The 21213-nt window shown below is 36.9% G+C and overlaps 1 protein-coding gene and 1 pseudogene across 1 annotated transcript; both read right to left on the bottom strand.

Moving 5' to 3' along the window:
• Positions 1 to 1046: 1046 nt before the first annotated feature.
• On the bottom strand, positions 1047 to 2035 carry LOC103680382 (annotated as a pseudogene).
• A 17421-nt stretch (positions 2036 to 19456) lies between these two features.
• Positions 19457 to 20416, bottom strand: LOC103680381 (olfactory receptor 2AK2-like). Its single transcript, XM_008709915.2, has one exon. The coding sequence runs from the start codon at positions 20375 to 20377 to the stop codon at positions 19457 to 19459; it is 921 nt and encodes a 306-aa protein (XP_008708137.1). The 5' UTR covers positions 20378 to 20416.
• Positions 20417 to 21213: the final 797 nt, after the last annotated feature.

Genomic DNA, 21213 nt, shown 5'->3' with positions numbered 1-21213 from the left:
TCTGGATACTGGTCACTTCATGATTCTCCACCATTACTACTTTTCTCCAAGGCGGTAACTTGTAACAACTGCACCAATGCAATGCTCTCCCAATTGTCCATTTCAATCCTCTCTGCGAGCACAGCAATGGTTGCCAGTTTTCTTGGATTAAAAACAAACCTTACAAAATTTCAAATTCTGCCTCCATTAACTCCACTCATTACCTACAATCCACCAATATACTTCTTGATTTTCTTTGACCTGCTATATTCTATTTTCAAGAAAGTTACATTTACTTCTTCCAATGTCCAGAACGTTGTTTATGACATCCATTTGAATTATTTATTCATCTAAGTTAAAATTTTGACCAAATATTCCTCTCACAGTTGTCCCTTCATGGCACGTTTTATGTAAAATTACAAAATTCTCTGGCTCCCCCTATCCCAAACTCCATCTATTTTCCCATTAATTACTACTATTTAAATATTCTTTTTAAATATTTATTTTATTAATTTTATATCTCCCCACATTGAAATGCAAATGTAATATGTTCAGAGATTTCTATCAATCCTTATCATTATTTGGTCTTATATCACCAAAGCATGTAGCAGAGTCAGACATAGTTAAAATATCAAATGAGTTGTTGAATAAATGCATGTGTGAGTGAATTATGTACTCTTCTCTACATTACAGTATATATTTACCTAGATCCCTTTATGCTATGTATTTGAATAGATCATATTTCCTCATTTCATTTAATATTTTAAGTAAGATTACAAAATACTTGTGAGATGCAAACATCAAGTTGACAGAGATTAAATCTATGGATTTAGAAGCTAAATAATATTAACAATAACACCATTTTCCGAGATTCCAGGTTGGAAATCAATCTAGCTTAAAAAACTAGAATATATATATATAATTTAAGCCACGCTGAAACCAGCAGGAATCAAGATATTTATCAGTTTATTTATTTCACATATATTTCCTAGAATTTACATACTTCAAAACAGTATTCTGTTCAAAGTGGAATGTTGTTCAGTATCAATCAATAGGGGTTCCTAAGGTGACTTCTGTGCACAAATGGCCATTATACCTACTGTCTTCTTATGGCCCCAATAACCTCCTTATTCCGCAGGCTGTAGATAAATGGGTTCATAAGAGGTGTGACCATGGTGTAAAACACTGCCACTGCCTTATCCTATCCTGGAGAGTGCAAGGAGTGTGGCCTTGTATAGGTGGAGAGACCAGTCACATAAAATAGGCTTGCCACAATCAGGTGAGAGGAAAAAGTGGAGATAGTTCTTGTCTGTCCTTTACCTGAGCTCATCTGGAACACCACAGTTAGTACACGGGCATAGGAAGCTAGAATGGCCATGAATGGCAGGAGCAGGATAAAAAGCCCACTCAGAAGGACTGTGTACTCACACTGGGAAGTATCCTGACATACCAGTGGCAATAGAGATGGAAGTTCACAGAAAAAGTGGTTGATGACCCGTGATCTACAAAATGGAAGATGAAATACATACAATGTATGTACTAAAGCATTGATAGAACCACTGGTCCATGCACATGTGACCATGAACCAACAGATCTTCTTGCTCATGAGTACAGGATAGTGTAAAGGGTGACAGACGGCTACATATCAATCATAAGACATGAAACCAAGGAGAAGAGCTTCAGTTCCACCAAGGACCATGAACAAAAAGGTTTGAATCACACAGCCTAAAAATGTAATGGTCTTACTATTTAACAGGAAATCGGTGGTCATCTTGGGCACTGTGGTGGAAATGTTCATTATATCCATGAAGGAGAGCTGACTGAGTAAAAAGTACATTGGAGTGTGGAGTCTGGTGTACAGTTGAATGAGAAGGATCAGTATGATATTCCCCATCAAAGCCGCTGCAAAGAGGATTACAATGGCAAGACAGAGGAAAGTGTCCATGAGACCATATTGGAAAAGACCAGAAAGTATGAAGTGTGTTTCAACACTTTGATTTCCTGTTTTCAAAGATTAATTCAAAATATCAGAGCAGATCATATCTGAAGATTCCATGTAAATACAATGACTGCCCTTTAAGAAAAAATAAAATGATTATTATTAAATGAGTTTATTTGCCACCAGACCGTTTCTCCAGCCAAGGAAAGTATCCACACTGTGCACTGCTTTGATTTTCTTCCCAAAATGAGTGGAAAACAACATTATCATATTACAGTAACTTTGAGAGTGCAAGCCCTGGATGATCATGTGTAAATAGAAATCTTTACACAGAAGACAACATTAAGAGAATGTATGGTCACTCAATTTCCACTTAGCTTTGACTTTTTCTTTTTATCACCAGATGTGTTCATCACACTCAATTCCTCAATAAATTTATAACATTGTTAAATACACTATACATTTCCAAACAATTTGGGAAAAAATTATATATATATATATATATGTCTATTTTCATCCTCTTATTTTCTTTTCAATAGATACATTTCTTAGACCATTTGTTATGCATATGCAAAGCTCTTTATTCAGATTTTATCCCAACTCTGATTCTAAAGATAATGCTGTGGTACGTTCTAGAAACATAGAATTTTGTGGGGAACCCCCCCCCCAAAAAAACCACAAAAGAACAGCCCCTTATTGTGGAATATCTCAATTTTATGCTATAATGCTTATGACATTATAAATAAAATGATTATTTCAATAAGTGCAAAATTCTTAGCACTTTTTAAAGCATGTAGAAAGTTATCTGATCTATTGTTTTCCCATCTCTGATTCCAAACATTATACTGTGGTAAGTATTAAAAACATTGCAGGCTGTAAAAACTTCTCCATAACATTTCAAGAAATTAATTTTAAGCTATGACATCTATAATGTAGTGTAAATAAAATAAAATATATTTCACTTAATAGATGAAGGAAAAGCACTAATGTGAATGTTAAAATGGAAGCACCTAAAGACATAATGCATTTTCTTTCCCCAAAAAGAAATCCTCTAACTCAAACTCCAACATCCAGAGGCACTTTCCAGAAGTAGATAAAATTCCAAACTGAAGTTCAATTCACATTAATATAAAATACACACATTGAGGACTCACAGGTTTTATGATATTATGTTCACCAATATAATTTAAACACAGTTCACCATCCAAAGAAACAAACCAAACCAAACCAAAGCAAACAAACAAAAAGTGTGATTAAAATGTAGCTCTGGTGCATTAACTAATATCTTGGAATATCATACTAGTCAAGCAAATTAAATTGACATCATTTGAAAGTGTGCTTTCAACCAAAAACAGAAACTTTAGCAGGAGAGAACAAGCAGTATTAAAGATTACATTTACCATGGTAGATTTGAGAACAACTTAAGTATTATTAGATCCATATACTGAAAGTCAAACATTTCTACCTAAACAACTTTATCAATATGCAATTAGTTCTTTTTTTAACTTTTTTAGGAAAGTCCATAATATTTTTCAAAGTGGCTGTACCAGTTTTCATTCACACCAACATGAGTGTTCCTTTTTCTACACAACCTGTTGTTTCTTTGTTGTTGATTTTAGCCATTCTGACAGGTGTGAGGTGACATCTCATTGCAGTTTTCATTTGTGTTTCCCTGATGGTAAGTGATGATGAACATCTTTCCTTGTGTGTGTTGGCCATCTGAAAGACAAATCAAGAAACAGAATCTAAATAATAGAGGATAAACTATTGCTTATCAGAGGGAAGGAAGTTGGAAATGGGCTGAATACGTGATGGAATAAAGAAGAGCACTTTTCCTGATAATCCCTGGGTGATGTATGGAATTGTTGATTCACTATATAGTACACCTGAAACTAATGTAACATTTTATGTTAACTAACTGGAATAAAGTAAAAACTTTTAAAAATGGCAATTAGGTCTGTAAGTATTTTCATCATAATAAAAACTCTTCTGATTCTTATCAAAGTCCAAAGATATATTTACATTATTTTTTCTGCACATTTTCCTTGAATTTTGAATTCTGCTCTTATTAAAAAACTTTAATGTGAATTTTAATTAAGGTAAAGGTATTAAGTAACTCATACCAGGAGATGGAAATAAAAAAAAAAAAAAGAGTAGAAATGGAAACCAAGCATACAGAAAATGTGTTATCTCCTTCATATTTTCAGTCACTAATAAGGTAAATATCAGAAGGGAATTATTAGTAATAACCAAGACTTGTATGGGGCCATACAACTTAAAAAGTATTTTAATAGAACTGCATAAAATTCTCACTATGTATGCCTTGCTTCCTAAAATACTTTATTAGTTTTACACACTTTTGTCATTTAAAAAAATATTGTTGGATGTAAATTTGTGCTAAACACAATGTAAAATATTATGGTTTAAAGAAGAAAGGAACTGGGGTGCCTGGGTGTCTCAGTCAGTTAAGCCTCTGACTTCAGCTCAGGTCATGATCTTGAGGTCCTGGGATCAAGCCCCACATCAGACTCCCCACTCAACAAGGAGTCTGCTTATCTTTCTCTTTCTGTCCCTCCCCCTGCTTGTGCTCTGTCTTTTTCTCTAGTAAATAAAAAAAAATCTGAATTTTTTTTAAACTAAAGATGAAAGAAACAAGCATGTTCATTAGCCTAATCAAGAATACAAGGATGTTCCAGGGTCATGCTCTCTTACACACTGCTACAAAACTCTGGCCCTATCTCACTGTGACAAGATGGCCTTCAACGCCTTTGTTTCTTAAACCTGGGATGAGGGGTGCCTGGGTGGCTCAGTCAGTTAAGCAGCTGCCTTTAGCTCAGGTCATGATCCCAGGGTCCTGGGATAGAGTGTCACATCCTATTCCCTGCTTAGCATGCAGTCTGCTTCTCCCTCTCTCTCTGCCCCTCTCCTGGCTTGTGCTCTGTTTCTCTTTCTCAAATAAGTAAATAAAATCTTTAAAAAAATAACAAACCTGGGATGATTCAAATTCAGTATAAGCCCAAACAAATTTCAAATACTTATCTCTCATATATCTCTCACATATATCATTTAAGTAGTATGTTGATAATATAGCCAACTCAGAAATAGTCCCATTGAGAATATGCACATGTCAGATGCTTAATATAATTCACACGGCATAATCATCAAAATGAAATACCTTTCCTTAAATAGTATGTCTGACACCAATTGCATGTTTTCCTTTTCAACATAAGCTGTAGTAGAGAAGGAGTTAAGATGGCGGAGGAGTAGGGGACCCCTTTTTCAGCCGGTCCCCTGAGTCGAGTTGGATAGGTACCAGACCAGCCTAAACAACCACGGAATCAACCTGAGATGCAGGATGATACATCTGGATCTCTACAAATGAACATCTCCAGGGCTGAGTGTTGAGGTTCGAAGCGGGGAGCCATGAAACCACGCACAGATATCGGAAGATAAACGGAAGGGGAGGGAGCCACCACGTTCGGGCACCAGGAGGCGGCAGCCACCTGCACTGGGGGGTGGGGGACTCACAGACGGCACCCACGAGAGAGCAGACTGAGACCAGTGAGCCGGGAGCATGCGCCACCAGGAATCTCACGGAACAACACCAGAATCCCGGTGTGCTCACGGGATCCAGACTGAGACCGGGAGCTCCAGGAGCGCATGCAGGGTGGCTGGTGGCTGGCGGGCCACCTGAACGGGGGAGCGGGCGGACCCGCCGTTGGTCGGCACCCGTGAAACAGCAGACTGAGACCCTGAACCAGGTGCACGTGCCAGCAGGCTTCTCACGGAACTCAGGAATCCCAGTGTGCTCACTGGTCATAGACTGAGACCCGGAGATCTGGGAGTGCGAGGGGGTAGCTGGCGGCTGGCGGCGTTAGAAACACAAAGGACAGAGACGCGCTGGCCCTGGAAGTGAGGGCAGGGATGTCGGGTGTGGGGCGCACATCCCGGGACACTGTAGGGTTGAGCAACACCAACAGTAACGGAGTTAAAGTGGCCAGAACATCAGTGGGAAATGGGCCGCAATCCCTCTGTTCTTTGACAATTCATCCTCTGCTGCCTTGACTCTCAGAAGAGGCATAACAGACCACCAGGGAAAGCCGCCAGAGAACAAAAGCCTGGAAATACCGCCTCACAGCCTGCCCATCCCCATCCCCCCTCGCAGGGGACACAGAGACTCTACCCAAACAGGGTTGCCTGAGTACCAGCGCGGCAGGCCCCTCCCCCAGAACACAGAAGGCAGGCTGAAAAATCAAGAAGCCCACAACCCTGGGCGCCTGGGTGGCGCAGTCATTGAGCACCTGTCGTGATCCCAGCGTTCCTGAAAGGAGTCCCTCATCGGGCTCCTCCGCTGAGAGCCTGCTTCTTCCTCTCCCACTCCCCTGCTTCTGTTCCCGTTCTTGCTGACTGTCTCTCTCTCTCTCAGATAAATAAATAAATAAAATCTTTAAAGAAGAAGCCCACATCCCAAAGATCCCTATAAAACAAGGGGCATGGCCTGGGACCCAGTCAATAATTTGGGCTCTGGACAATCCCACAACCTCTCCTCATCAGAATGACAAGAAGGAAAAGTCCCCCCCAGCAAAGAAAAGACAGTGAGTCTGTGGCCTCTGCCACCGAAATAATGGATATGGATGTAACCAAATTATCAGAAATGGAATTCAGAGTAACGATGGTCAAAATGATGAGTAGAATTGAAAAATGTATTAACGAAAAGGTTACTGAGAATAGAGAATCCCTAAGGATAGAAATAAGAGCAAATCTGACAGAAATTAAAAATTCTATGAGCCAAATGCAGGCAAAACTAGAGGCTCTGACGGCCAGGGTCACCGAAGCAGAGGAACGGATTAGTGAATTGGAGGATGGGTTAATAGAGGAAAAAACGAAAATAGAAGCTGGTCTTAAAAAAATGAATGTAGGTTACGGGAGATTACTGACTTAATGAAACGATCCAATGTCAGAATCATCGGCATCCTCGAGGGGGTGGAGAAAAACAGAGGTCTAGAAGAGATATTTGAACAAATTGTAGCTGAAAACTTCCCTAATCTAGCGAGGGAAACAAACATTCGTGTCCAAGAGGCAGAGAGGACCCCTCCCATGCTCAACCACGACAAACCTATGCCATGTCACGTCATAGTGCATTTTGCAAATATTAGATCCAAGGATACAGTATTGAAAGTGGCCAGGGCAAAGAAATTTCTCACGTACCAAGGCAAAGGCATCACAATTACGTCACACCTGTCTACACAGACCTGGAATGAGAGAAAGGTTTGGGGGAGCATATTTAAAGCTCTTTCAGAGAAAAACATGCAGCCAAGGATCCTTTATCCAGCAAGGCTGTCATTCAGAATTGATGGAGAAATAAAGACATTTCAGAATCGCCAGTCATTAACCAATTTCGTAACCACAAAACCAGCCCTACAGGAGATATTAAGGGGGGTTCTATAAAGGTAAAAAGGCCCCAAGAGTGATACACAAAAGAAAGTCACAACCAATACAAACAAAGACTTTACTGGCAACATGGCATCATTAAAAACATCTCTCTCAGTTCTTAGCACTAATGTGAATGGTTTGAACGCTCCCATAAAGCGCCACAGGGTTGCAGATTGGATAAAAAGAAATGACCCATCCATTTGCTATCTACAAGAGACTCATTTTGAACACAAAGATACATTCAGACTGACAATAAATGGATGGAGTACCACCTTTCACGCAAATGGACCTCAAAAGAAAGCTGGGGTAGCACTTCTCATATCAGATAAATTGGATTTTAAACTACAGACTATAGTTAGAGACACAGAAGGGCACTATATTATTCTGAAAGGAAGCATTCAACAAGTGGTTATGACAATTATAAATATATATGCCCCCAACAGGGGAGCAGCAAGATACACAAGCCAACTCTTAACTAGAATAAAGAGACATATAGATAAAAATACATTAATAACAGTGGACCTCAACACTCCACTATCAGAAATAGAACACCCTGGCAAAAACTAAGCAAAGAATCAAAGGCTTTGAATGCCATACTTGACGAGTTGGACCTCATAGATATATATAGAACAATACACCCCAGAACCAAAGAATACTCATTCTATTCTAATGCCCATGGAACATTCTCAAGAATAGACCATGTTCTGGGACACAAAACAGGTCTCAACCGATACCAAAAGATAGAAATTATCCCCTGCATATTCTCAGACCACAACGCTCTGAAATTGGAACTCAACCACAAGGAAAAATTTGGAAGAAACTCAAACACTTGGAGACTAAGAACCATCCTGTTCAGGAATGACTCGATAACCCAGGAAATCAAAGATCGAATTAAGCAATTTATGGAGACCAATGAGAATGAAACTACAACAGTCCAAAACCTATGGGATACTGCAAAGGCAGTCCTAAGGGGGAAACACATAGGCATCCAAGCCTCACTCAAAAGAATAGAAAAATCTAAAATGCAGTTTTTATATTCTCACCTCAAGAAGCTGGAACAGCAACAGAGGGACAGGCCTAATCCACTCACGAGGAAGCAGGTGACCAAATTAGAGCGGAAATCAATCAATCAGAAACCAGAAGTACATTAGAGCAGATCAACAGGACTAGAAGCTGGTTCTTTGAGAAAATCAATAAAATTGACAGACCACTGGCAAGACTTATCCAAAAGAAAAGAGAAAGGACCCAAATTAATAAAATTATGAATGAAAAAGGAGAGGTCACGACGAACACCATTGAAATTGGAAGGATTATTAGAAATTTTTATCAACAGCTATATGCCAATAAACTAAGCATTCTGGAAGAGATGGAATCCTATCTGGAAACCTATAAACTACCAAGATTGAAACCGGAAGAAATTGATTCCTTAAACAGGCCAATTAATTATGAAGAAATTGAGTCAGTGATAAACAACCTTCCAAATAACAAAACTCCAGGCCCGGACAGTTTTCCTGGGGAATTCTACCAAACATTCAAAGAAGAAATGATACCTATTCTCCTAAAGCTATTTCAAAAAATAGAAACAGAAGGAAAGCTACCAAACTCATTCTATGAGGCCAATATTACCTTGATCCCCAAACCAGGCAAAGACCCCCTCAAAAAAGAGAATTACAGACAGATTTCCCTAATGAATATGGACGTCAAAATCCTCAACAAGATACTTGCTAATAGAATCCAACAGTACATTAAAAGGATTATCCATCATGATCAAGTGAGATTCATGCCTGGGATGAAAGCGTGGTTCAATATTCGCAAATCAATCAGCGTGATACATCATATCAACAAGAAACGACTCAGGAACCATATGATCCTCTCAATTGATGCTGAAAAAGCATTTGACAAAATACAGCATCCTTTCCTGATTAAAACCCCTCAGAGTATAGGAATAGAGGGTACATTTCTCAATCTCATAAAAGCCATCTATGAAAAGGCTACTGCAAATATTATTCTCAATGGGGAAAAGCTGGAAGCCTTTCCCTTAAGATCAGGAACTCGACAAGGATGCCCACTCTCGCCACTATTATTCAACACAGTACCAGAAGTCCTTGCAACAGCAATCAGACGACAAAAAGGGATCAAAGGTATTCAAATCGGCAAAGAAGAAGTCAAAATGTCTCTCTTCGCAAATGACATGATACTCTATATGGAAAACCCAAAAGAATCCACTCCCAAACTATTAGAAGTTATAGAGCAATTCAGTAACGTGGCGGGATACAAAATCAATGCTCAGAAATCAGGTGCATTTCTATACACGAATAACGAGACCGAAGAAAGAGAAATGAGGGAATCCATCCCATTTACAATAGCACCAAAAACCATACGTTACCTTGGAATTAACTTAACCAGAGACGTAAAGGACCTATATTCTAGAAACTATAAATCACTCTTGAGAGACATTGAGGAAGACATAAAAAGATGGAAAGATATTCCATGCTCATGAATCGGAAGAATTAACATAGTTAAAATGTCCATGCTACCCAGAGCAATCTACACTTTCAATGCTATCCCAATCTAAATACCGAGGACATTTTTCAAAGAACTGGACAAATAGTCCTTAAATTTGTATGGAAACAGAAAAGGCCCCGAATCTCCAAGGAACTGTTGAAAAGGAAAAACAAAGCTGGGGGCATCACAATGCCGGATTTCGAGCTGTACTACAAAGCTGTGATCAAAAAAGACAGCATGGTACTGGCACAAAAACAGACACATAGACCAATGGAACAGAATAGAGAGCCCAGAAATGGACCCTCGGCTCTTTGGGCAACTAATATTTGATAAAGCAGGAAAAAACATCTGGTGGGAAAAAGTCTCTTCAATAAATGGTGCTGGGAAAATTGGACAGCTACATGCAAAAGAATGAAACTTGACCACTATCTCACACCATACCTAAATAAAACTCCAAATGGATGAAAGACCTTGATGTAAGACAGGAATCCATTAAAATTCTAGAGGAGAACATAGGCAGCAACCTCTACGACATTGGCCAAAGCAACCTTTTTCATGATACATCCCCAAAGGCAAGAGAAACAAAAGATAAAATGAATTTATGGGACTTCATCAAGATTAAAAGTTTCTGCACAGCCAAGGAAACAGTCAGAAAAACTAAGAGGCAGCCCACAGAATGGGAGAATATATTTGCGAATGACACTACAGATAAAGGACTGGTATCCATGATCTACAAAGAACTTCTCAAACTCAATACACGAGAAACAAATAAACAAATCAAAAAATGGGCAGAAGATATGAACAGACACTTTTCCAATGAAGACATACAAATGGCTAACAGACACCTGAAAAAATGTTCAAAATCATTAGCCATCAAGGAAATTCTAATCAAAATCACACTGAGATACCACCTTACACCAGTTAGAACGGCAAAAATAGACAAGGCAAGAAACAACAATTGTTGGAGAGGATGTGGAGAAAGGGGATCCCTCCTACATTGTTGGTGGGAATGCAAGTTGGTACAGTCACTCTGGAAAACAGTGTGGAGGTCCGTTAAAAGTTAAAATTGAGCTACCCTATGATCCAGTCATTGCACTACTGGGTGTTTACACCAAAGATACAGATGTAGTGAAGAGAAGGGCCATATGCACCCCAATGTTCATAGCTGCTTTGTCCACAATAGCTAAATCGTGGAAGGAGCCGAGATGCCCTTCAACAGATGACTGGATTAAGAAGTTGTGGTCCATATATACAATGGAATATTACTCAGCTATCAGAGAGAACAAGTTCTCAACATTTGCTACAACATGGACGGCATTGGAGGAGATAATGCTAAGTGAAATAAGTCAAGCAGAGAAAGACAATTATCATATGATTTCTCTCACCTATGGAACATAAGAACTAGGATGATCAGTAGGGGAAGAAAGGGATAAAGAAGGGGGGTAATCAGAAGGGGGAATGAAACATGAGAGACTATGGACTATGAGAAACAAACTGAGGGCCTCAGAGGGGAGGGAGGTGTGGGAATGGGATAGACTGGTGATGGGTAGTAAGGAGGGCACGTATTGCATGGTGCACTGGGTGTTATACACAACTAATGAATCATCGAGCCTTGCTTCGGAAACCGGGGATGTACTTTGTGGTGACTAACATAATATAATAAAAAATCATTAAAAAAATATAAGTTGTTGTAAACTCATCAAGGCACACCAAGTTTTTTCACTTACTTCAGAGGACTCAGCAGATTAAACAACTATTTGATAGCTGAGTGATTGAAAATGTGAAGAAGATTTCTTTCCCTCAACCATGCCATCCATGTCTTAGAAACTAAAGCAATTGATATTTCTTTAAAATAATATATTTTCTTCTTGATGAGCAGAATACAATTTTTCTTTACTTTTATAAAATAATTAATAAAAAATCATTTCCTTTGAAGCATATAGTCTGTTATATACAGCTGTGTCTCACTCTTCTAGAATTTTGTTATTAAAATAAAACATTAAAAAAAGGATGAAAGATGTATCTGCAATAGTATATACATAGTAAGAATTCTTAACACACATGAGGGTAATAATTACAGAGTTACAACAAATTTTTCTAGTAAAACTACATTATTTCTTGATCATGTATATAAAAGAGTTACATAGGCAGTATCACAATATTCTGAATAATCAAACTATTTTATATGGCACATCTACAGAATAGAAAGAAAAATATTCCAAGAGAAATCCAAAAATATTTAAACTCTAATTTGAAACACATTTTAGGATCTGTTCATGTACTCCTAGTCTGTAAGTTTATTGGTAATGTATTTTGCCATTGAGAATAAGCCTTTGATCATTTAACATAATAAATATAAGAGAAAATATAATTTAAATGTACACAGACATTTTCTTCCCCTTATATAAGACTTTCAACCTCTCAAGGCAAATGGACTGACTGTCTAATAATGGTGGAAACTCGTATTTTCGTTTCAACAGCCCTTTTGGGAAAACTTGGTCTCTGGTCCACAATTAAGCATACGAGGCTTAATTAGAACTGGTATTGGTTTTCCAAAAGGGAAAAAAAAAAGGTCTGGGCAAATGCTGTCATATATTTGTAAAAATGAGAACAATCACATCACCAGGCCTATCTGATAGGGTTTTAAAAAGTATTAATTAACTGAATTTTCCTTTAGAATATGCATATGGATTTGAACTCTGCATAATCAATAACCAACTGATATATAGTCAGATTCTTTTTGTGTGTGAAAAATAGGTAGGAATTTCTAAGGAATTATATGACATAGGAGATGATGTTCTCTGTTAACTACCACACATTTTTCATACAACAATCTTAAGAATATTGGCTTGCTTATAGAAGTAGGACTCAGGTTTCAAAATTCCTTCAAAGGCAAATTGTGCTCAAGTTCAGAAAAAGTAATTAAATTACTAGCATAATGTTCATCCATTTTTCTATAGCAATAATTGTTAATTGGTAGAAATGAAAATGAGGTTGGGTTTCCACCAGTCAACCTCCTAAACTAATTTAATGGGACAATATTGGCAACTCCTGTGCTGAGATTTGAAACAAACAAGAGGAAGAAGAAGAAGAAGAAGAAGAAGAAGAAGAAGAAGAAGAAGAAGAAGAAGAGGAGCAAGGAGAAGTAGAAGGAAAAGAAGATGAAGAAGAGGAGGAAGAAGAAAGAGAAGAAAGAGAAGGACAAGGAGAAGAAAGAAAGAAAATTGAAATAACTTGAAAGCCAAGGTAGAATAGTTTAGAGTTCAGAGAAGATGTGCATATATGTAATTTTCCTTTTACAGAGTTTCTATTGAGTACGTATATTCTATCTTCAATTCTCCCAAATATCTTACATGTAAAATTTAGTCGAAAATATTGACTCTCACTTTTCGTGAAAATATCTTAATTGTATTTTTCAGCATGAGAACTGGTGATGTATGAAATTGTTGAATTATTATATTTTTTACCTGAAGTTAATATAACAATGAATGCCAGTTACACTGGAATTAAATAAAGCCATCACTCTCAGAAGCAGGAAACAACAAGCTTTTCTAACACAGAGGAGGAGACAGACCCAGAAAACATACTAAAATAGAAGTCATCCTGAAAGAACAAAACAAGAAAAGGTCACAGCCAGAGAGATACCTGAAGCAGATATAAGTGAAATGCCTGATGGAAAATTTAAAGCCACAAACATAAAGATACTTGCTGGAATAGAGGAAAACATGGAAGACATCAGGGACACAACTATAGCAGAGATAAAAGAGTTAAAAAATCAGGCTGAAATGAAAAATACAATAACTATGATTTGAAACTGATTGCACATAAAGACCACAAGAACAGAAGAATCAGAGGAATGAATAAGTGATATAGAAGATAGAATTACAGAAAATAATGAGGATGAATGAAAAAGAGAAAGAAGAATGATGAATCATGAGGGTAGACTGAGGGAACTCAGTGATTCCATAAAGCATAACAACATTTGTATCATAGGCATCCCAGAAGAAGAGAGAGGAAAAGAGGGCAGAAGGATTATTAGAGGAAATAATAGTTGAAAGCTTCCTTAATCTGGTGAAGGAAACAGACACCCAAATTCAGGAGCACAGAGAACTCCCAACAAAATCAATAAAAGCAGGACCTAAAAACACCTTGGGATTGAAAGTATGGTGGGGGAGAGAACTGACATGCAAATGGACATTAAAAAAAAAGACTGAATTCTGATACTTATATCAGACAAACTAGATATTAAAACAAAGACTGTAACAAGAGATGAAGAAGGGCACTATATCGTAACAAAGCAGACTATCTAACAAGATCTTACAATTATAAATATTTATGCCCTCAACTTGGGAGCACACAAATACATAAAACAATAACAGACATAAAGGAAATCATTGACAATAATAAAATAATAGTATGGGACTTGCTTACCCCACTAATATCAATGGATAGATCCTCTAAGCAGAAAATCAACAAGGAAATAATGGCTTTGGATGACAAACTAGGCCAGATAGATATAACAGATATATTCAGAATTTTTCATTCCACAACAGTAGAATACACATTCTTTTCAAGTGCACATGGGACATTCTCCAGAAAAGATCACATACTAGGTCACAAGTCAGGTCTTAACAGGTACAAAGAAATTGTGATCATACCATGTATATATATTTACCACAACTCTATGAAATTTGAAGTCATACACAAGGAATAAAAAATAGAAAGGCCACAAATACATGGAGGTTAATGAACATCTTACTAAAAATGAATGGGTAAACCAGGAAATTAAGGAAGAAACTAAAAAACACATGGAAAAAATAACAATGAAAATATGATGGTCAAAAACCATTGGAATACAGCAAAAGTGGTCCTAAGAGGGAAGTATATAACAATATAAGTGTACCCCAAGAAGCAAGAAAAATCTCCAATAAACTAATCTTGCACCTAAAGAAACTGGAAAAGAACAACAAACAAAGCCTAAAACCAGCATAAAAAGGGAAATACTAATGATTAGAACAAAAAAAGAATGGTATAGTATGGACTCCGGAAAACAAACTGAGGGCTTCAGAGGGGCGGGCATAAGGGATTGGATAGGCCGGTGATGGGTATTAAGGAGGGCACGTATTGATTGCATGGAGCACTGGGTGTTATATGCAAACAATGAATCATGGAACACTACATCAAAAACTAATGATGTACTGTATGATGACTAACATAGCATACTAAAAAAAAATAATGGTATAGAAACTAAAAAACAAAACAAAACAACACAGAAGAACAGAAATGTGAAACCAGGAGGTTGTTCTTTGAAAAAATTAAGAAAATGAATAAATCCCCACCAGTCTTGTCATAAAAAGAAAAGGACCCAAATACATAAAATCACAAATGAGACATGAGAAATAACAACAAACACCATAGAAATACGAACAATTATAGGAGAATATTGTAAAAAAGATTATGCTAACAGATTTAGATAAATGGAAGAAATGGATAAATTTCTAGAAATGTATTTGGTCTGTAATTCAATGAAATTGAATGAGTAATAAAAAAAAATTCCCAGCAAACCAAAGTCCAGGGTGAGATGCCTTCCCAGGGAAATTCTACCAAACATTTTAAGAAAAGATAATATATATTTTTCTCAAACTATTCCAGAAAATAGAAATGGAAGGAAAAAATCCCAAGCTCTTTCTTCAAGGCCAGAATTACTATGATTCCAAAATCAGAGAAAGATTCCACCAAAGAGAACTACAGGCCAACATCCTTGACAAATATGGATGCAAAAATTCTCAGAAAATTCTAGCAAATTGAATCTGACAGTACATTAAAGAATTGTTTATCCTGATCATGTGGGATTAGTTTGTTTGTCACAGGGTGATTCAATGTTCACAATTCAGTCAATGAGATACACCACATTAATAAAGAAAAAAAGGTAAGAATCATAAGATCGTCCCAATAGATGCAGAAGAAGCATTTGAAAAAGTGCAATATTCATTCATGATAAAAACCCTCAACAAAGTAGGTCTCCAAGGATCGTACTTCAACATAATAAAGGCTACATATGAAAAGCCCAAAGCTGATATCATCTTCAATGGGGAAAAACTGAGAGGTTTTCCTCTCTGATCAGGAGCAAGACACGGATGTCCACCATCAACACTGTTATTTAACATAGTACTGGAAGGCCTGGCCTCAGCAATCACACAACAAAAACAAATAAAAGACATCCAAATTGGTAAGGAAGATATCCAATGTTCAGTATTTGCAAATGACATGATACTCTCTATGTAGAAAATCCAAAATGCCCCTCCACAAAATTTCTAGAACTGATAAACAGGTTCAGTAAAGTTTCAAGTAACAAAATCAATATATTTCAAAACACCAACATTGAAGTGGTTGACAGAGAAATCCAGGAATAAATCCCATTTACAATGTCGCCAAATACCATAAGACACCTAGGAGTAAACATCACCAAAGAAGTAAAAGATCAGTACTCTGAAAATTATAAAACACTGGTGAAAGTAACTGAAGATGACTCAAAATATTTCATGCTTCCATGGATTGGAATAAAAAATATGGTTAACGTGTATATACTACCCAAAACAATCTACACATGTAATGCAGTCCCTATCAAAATATCACCAGCATTTTTCACAGAACTAGAACACACAATCCTGAAATTGATATGGAATCACAAAGACCTTGAATAGGCAAAGCAACATTGAGGAAGAAAAGCAAAGCTGGGGGCATCACAGTTCCAGACTTCAAGCTATATTATAAAGCTGTAATCATCAAGGCAGTAGGGTACTGGCACAAAAACAGACACATAGATGAATGGTACAGAATAGAAAACCCAGAAATGGAACCACAAGTATTTAGTGAACTGATCTTCAACAAAGTGGGAAGAATATGTAATGGAAAAAAATACAGGCTCTTCAATATTGATGTTGGGAGAAATGGACAACATGCACAAGAATGAAAAGGGGCCACCTTTTTACACAATACATAAGAATAAATTCAAAATAGATGAGACCTAAATGTGAGACAAGAAACCATAAAAGTCCTAGAGAAGAACACAGGCAGTAACTTCTTTGATACTGGTCAAAGTAACTTCTTTTTTTTTTTAAGATTTTATTTATTTTACAGAGGTAGAGACAGCCAGCGAGAGAGGGAACACAAGCAGGGTGAGTGGGAGAGGAAGAAGCAGGCTCATAGCAGAAGAGCCTGATGTGGGGCTCGATCCCAGATCGCCGGGATCAAGCCCTGAAGGCAGATGCTTAACCGCTGTGCCACCCAGGCACCCCCGTCAAAGTAACTTCTTACTAGATTAATCTCCTAAAGCAAGAGAAGTGAAAGCAAAAGAAACTACGGGGATTTCATGAAAATGAAGAGCTTTTTTTAGGTGAAGGAAACAATGAACAAAACTAAAAGGCAACCTACACAATGGGAGAAGATAGTTTCAAATGACACACCTGATAAAGGGTTAATATTCAAAGTACACACATAACTTATAAAAGCCAATACCTGAAATATGAATAATCCAGTTAAAAATGCGGCAGAAGATATGACTAGACATGTTTCCGAAGAAGACAAAGGGCTAACAGACACATGAAAATATGCTGAACATCACTCATTATCAGAGCAATACAAATCAATGAGATAACAAGAAGTTATTGAAACTTCTGTTTTAAATTTGCTACGATCACCTCATACCAGTCAAAATGGCTAAAATTGACAACACAGGAAATGACAGGTGTTGGTGAGGATATGGAGAAACGGGAACCCTCTTACACTGTTGGTGGGAATAAAAAGTGGTTCAACCACTCTGGAGAACAGTATGGAGGTTCCTCAAAAAGTTAAACATAGAATCACCCCATGAGCCAGCCATTGCACTCTGAGGTATTTACACAAACAATAGGTTTTTAAGTATCCCTCTTTGGAATATTTGATATTAATACCACAACCTAATTGTTTAATTAAAGTTAAGCATGCACCTTATCTATGACTAAACCATATTTTCCTTAGTATATGCTGAAGAAATAATTGAGTGCATGTGCCCACAAGAAAACTTTTGTATAGGGAAGGTTATAGCATTTTTATTCACAATAGCTGAAAATATCAAACAATCCAATGAAAGCAATAGTAATACATTTATACAGTGGAATGCTAGTCAGCATTAAAAACAATAGCATTATTGCTTGCATTATTAAGGTTGAATCCCATAAACATGGAGAAAAAAAAGCCAGATGCACAACAGGATTATTTGTTGGATTCTATTAACACTTTCCCTCACTGTAGATGGAAGTCAGAATAATGACCATTGTAAAGAGGAGATACAAATAGTGAAGTGGCACAAAGGAATTGGAAGATGGAATGCTGTTCCTATGGTTTTCCTCGATAGTAACAATGATGATTTCTTACTTCCAGTTTTTACTGCAAGATCTTAGCCCAATTCCTTGTTCTTTGATACCTCAAATTTCCCAACATATCTGTCCACAAGCCTCAAATGTATGCTTTCAACTAATCTCCAGAGATTGACCACTTCTTTCTATATCATTACCACTTTTCTCCAAGGCAGTACCTTGTAACAACTGTACTACCGCAATGGTCTCCTAATTGCCTATTTCAATTCTCTTTGAAAGCATAACAATGGTTGCCAATTTTCTTGGATTAAAAACCAAGTGCCTCACAATCGTCAACCCACAATTAAAATGTAGGATCTATTACTACTCATTTCCTAGAGCCCACCAATTCCGTCATTCATTTTCTTTGTCTTGTGAGTCACGTTTCCTCTTCTAAACTTTTTCATTTACGCTTTCCTATGTCAAGAACATTCTTTTTGACATATCCATTTGAATTATTTTTTCAGCTAAGTTAAATTTTTACCAAGTATCATTCTCATAGTTGCCCCTATTGGAATATTTTATTTAAAATTACAAAACTCTCTGGTTTAACCTTTCCCATATCCAGCAGTTTTTCTATTAATTACTATATTTGACATAATCTAAATTATTCATGTTATTGTATTAATTTTATATATTTTTCTGTATTGAAATGCAAACTTGATGAGTTTAAAGATTTCTGTTGGTTCTTACTTTTCTTTACTTCCATATCACCAATGCCTGTAGCAGTTACACACACATAGAGCAATAAATCAGTTGTTGAGTGTACACATGAATGAGTGAATTAAATACTCTGATCTACATAAGATTATGTATTTTGCATAGATCATTTTAATGTATATGTTTCAATAGGTTATATTTCCTTTTCATTGCATTTCAGATATTAAGGAGGACATTGCAAGATATTTGCTGTGAGAGGCAAACATTGAGTTGACAAGGATGAAATCTATGGTTTCAGAAACTAGCCAATGTTGACAATAACACCATCTTCCCAGCTTCCAGATGGGAAATCCATCCAGTTTCAATAAGTATGATTAAGCCATTCTGAAGCCAGTGGGAATCAATATATTTATCGATTTATTTATTTTTTCAAATTTCACAGGGTTTACATGCTTCAAAACAGCATTCAAGGCAAAGTGATCTATGTCATTCAATCTCAATCAGTAAGGGGTTCCCAAAGTGACATTTCAAAAACAAATATCCATTAGGCCAACAGTCTTCTCATGGCCCCAATAACCTCCTTATTCCTCAGGCTGTAGATAAATGGGTTCAGAAGAGGTGTGATGATGGTGTAAAACACTGCCACTGCCTTATCTTGCTCTGGAGAATGCAAGGAGTGTGGCCTTGTGTAGGTGGAGAGACCAGTCACATAGAATAAGCTTGCCACAATCAGGTGAGAGGAGCAAGTGGAAATAGCTCTTCTCTGTCCTTTACCAGAGCTCATCTGGAACACTACAGTAAGTACACGTGCATAGGAAGCTAGAACAGCCATGAATGGCAGGAGCAGGATAATAAGCCCACTCAGAATGATTGTGTACTCATATGTGGAAGTGTCCTGACACACCAGTTGTAATAGAGATGGAAGTTCACAGAAAAAGTGGTTGATGACCCGTGATCTACAAAATGGAAGATGAAATACATACAATGTATGTCCTAAAGCATTGATAGAACCACTGGTCCATGCACATGTGACCATGAACCAACAGATCTTCTTGCTCATGAGTACAGGATAGTGCAAAGGGTGACAGATGGCTACATATCGATCATAAGACATGAAACCAAGGAGAAGGGCTTCAGTTCCACCAAGGACTATGAACACAAATGTTTGAATCTCACAGCCTAAAAAAGTAATGGTCTTACTATTTGTCAGAAAGTCAGTGGTCATCTTGGGCACTGTGGTGGAAATGTTCATTATATCAATGAAGGAGAGCTGACTGAGTAGCAAGTACATTGGAGTGTGGAGTCTGGTGTCCAGTCGGATGAGGAGGATCAGTATGATATTCCCCATCAGAGCCACTGCAAAGAGGATTACAATGGCAACAAAGAGGAAAGTGCCCATGCGACCATATTGGAAAAGACCAGAAAGTATAAAGTCTGTTTCAATACTTTGATTTCCTGTCTTCATCGTTTAATGCAAAATATCAGAGCAGATCATATCTGAAGATTCCACGTAAAGACAATGACTGCCTTTTAATAGAAAAGAAAATATTATTAAATGAGTTGAATTGCCACCAGACACTTTCCCCAGGCAAGGAAAGTATCCAGAATGTTCACTACTTTTGTTTTCCACCCAAAATGAATGGAAAACAAAATTATATTAAATTGATAACTTTCAGATAACAAACTCTGTATGATCAGAAATGAATCAACATATTTACAAACAGCGACTTTTAGATATTTTCTGCTTACTTAATTTTCTTAGCTCTTTGTTTAAAATTTATATGCAATTAATTAACATGTAATGTATTATTTGTTTTCGGGTTACAGGTCTGTGATTCATCAGTCTTATATAGTACCCAGTGCTCATTACAACAGAAACCCTCTCCAAGCTCTATATTTTTTGGTCATCAGATGTATTAATCACACTCCATAACCCAATTAATTTATGACAGTACTAAACACATTGTAAATTTATGTCCACGTTGAAAAACACATATTTCTTCTTTTTTTTTCTTTCTTTAAGTACAGAATTTGTAGGCAGTTTTAGAACATATACAAAGTTATCTAATCAGTTTTATTTTTCTTTTTCCCCTACTTTTATTCCAAAAGGTAATACTATGGTAATGATTAAAAAAAATAATGCTGTAAAAATTGTTCCCCAAAGTTCAAGAAATTAATTTTAGATTATGCCACATATTGTATTATAAAAAATAATTTAAAAATTATTTCACTCAATAGATGAGGAAAAAAAGTATAACAGTACGTGTTATGATGAGAAGCACCTGAAAGGTATCATGCATC

Source organism: Ursus maritimus, unplaced genomic scaffold, assembly GCF_017311325.1.
Source record: "Ursus maritimus isolate PB19 unplaced genomic scaffold, ASM1731132v1 scaffold_5, whole genome shotgun sequence".
In the NCBI taxonomy this organism is placed as follows: domain Eukaryota; kingdom Metazoa; phylum Chordata; class Mammalia; order Carnivora; family Ursidae; genus Ursus; species Ursus maritimus.
The sequence above is the reverse complement of the archived record's forward strand: the minus strand, read 5'-3'. Positions and strand labels throughout refer to the sequence as shown.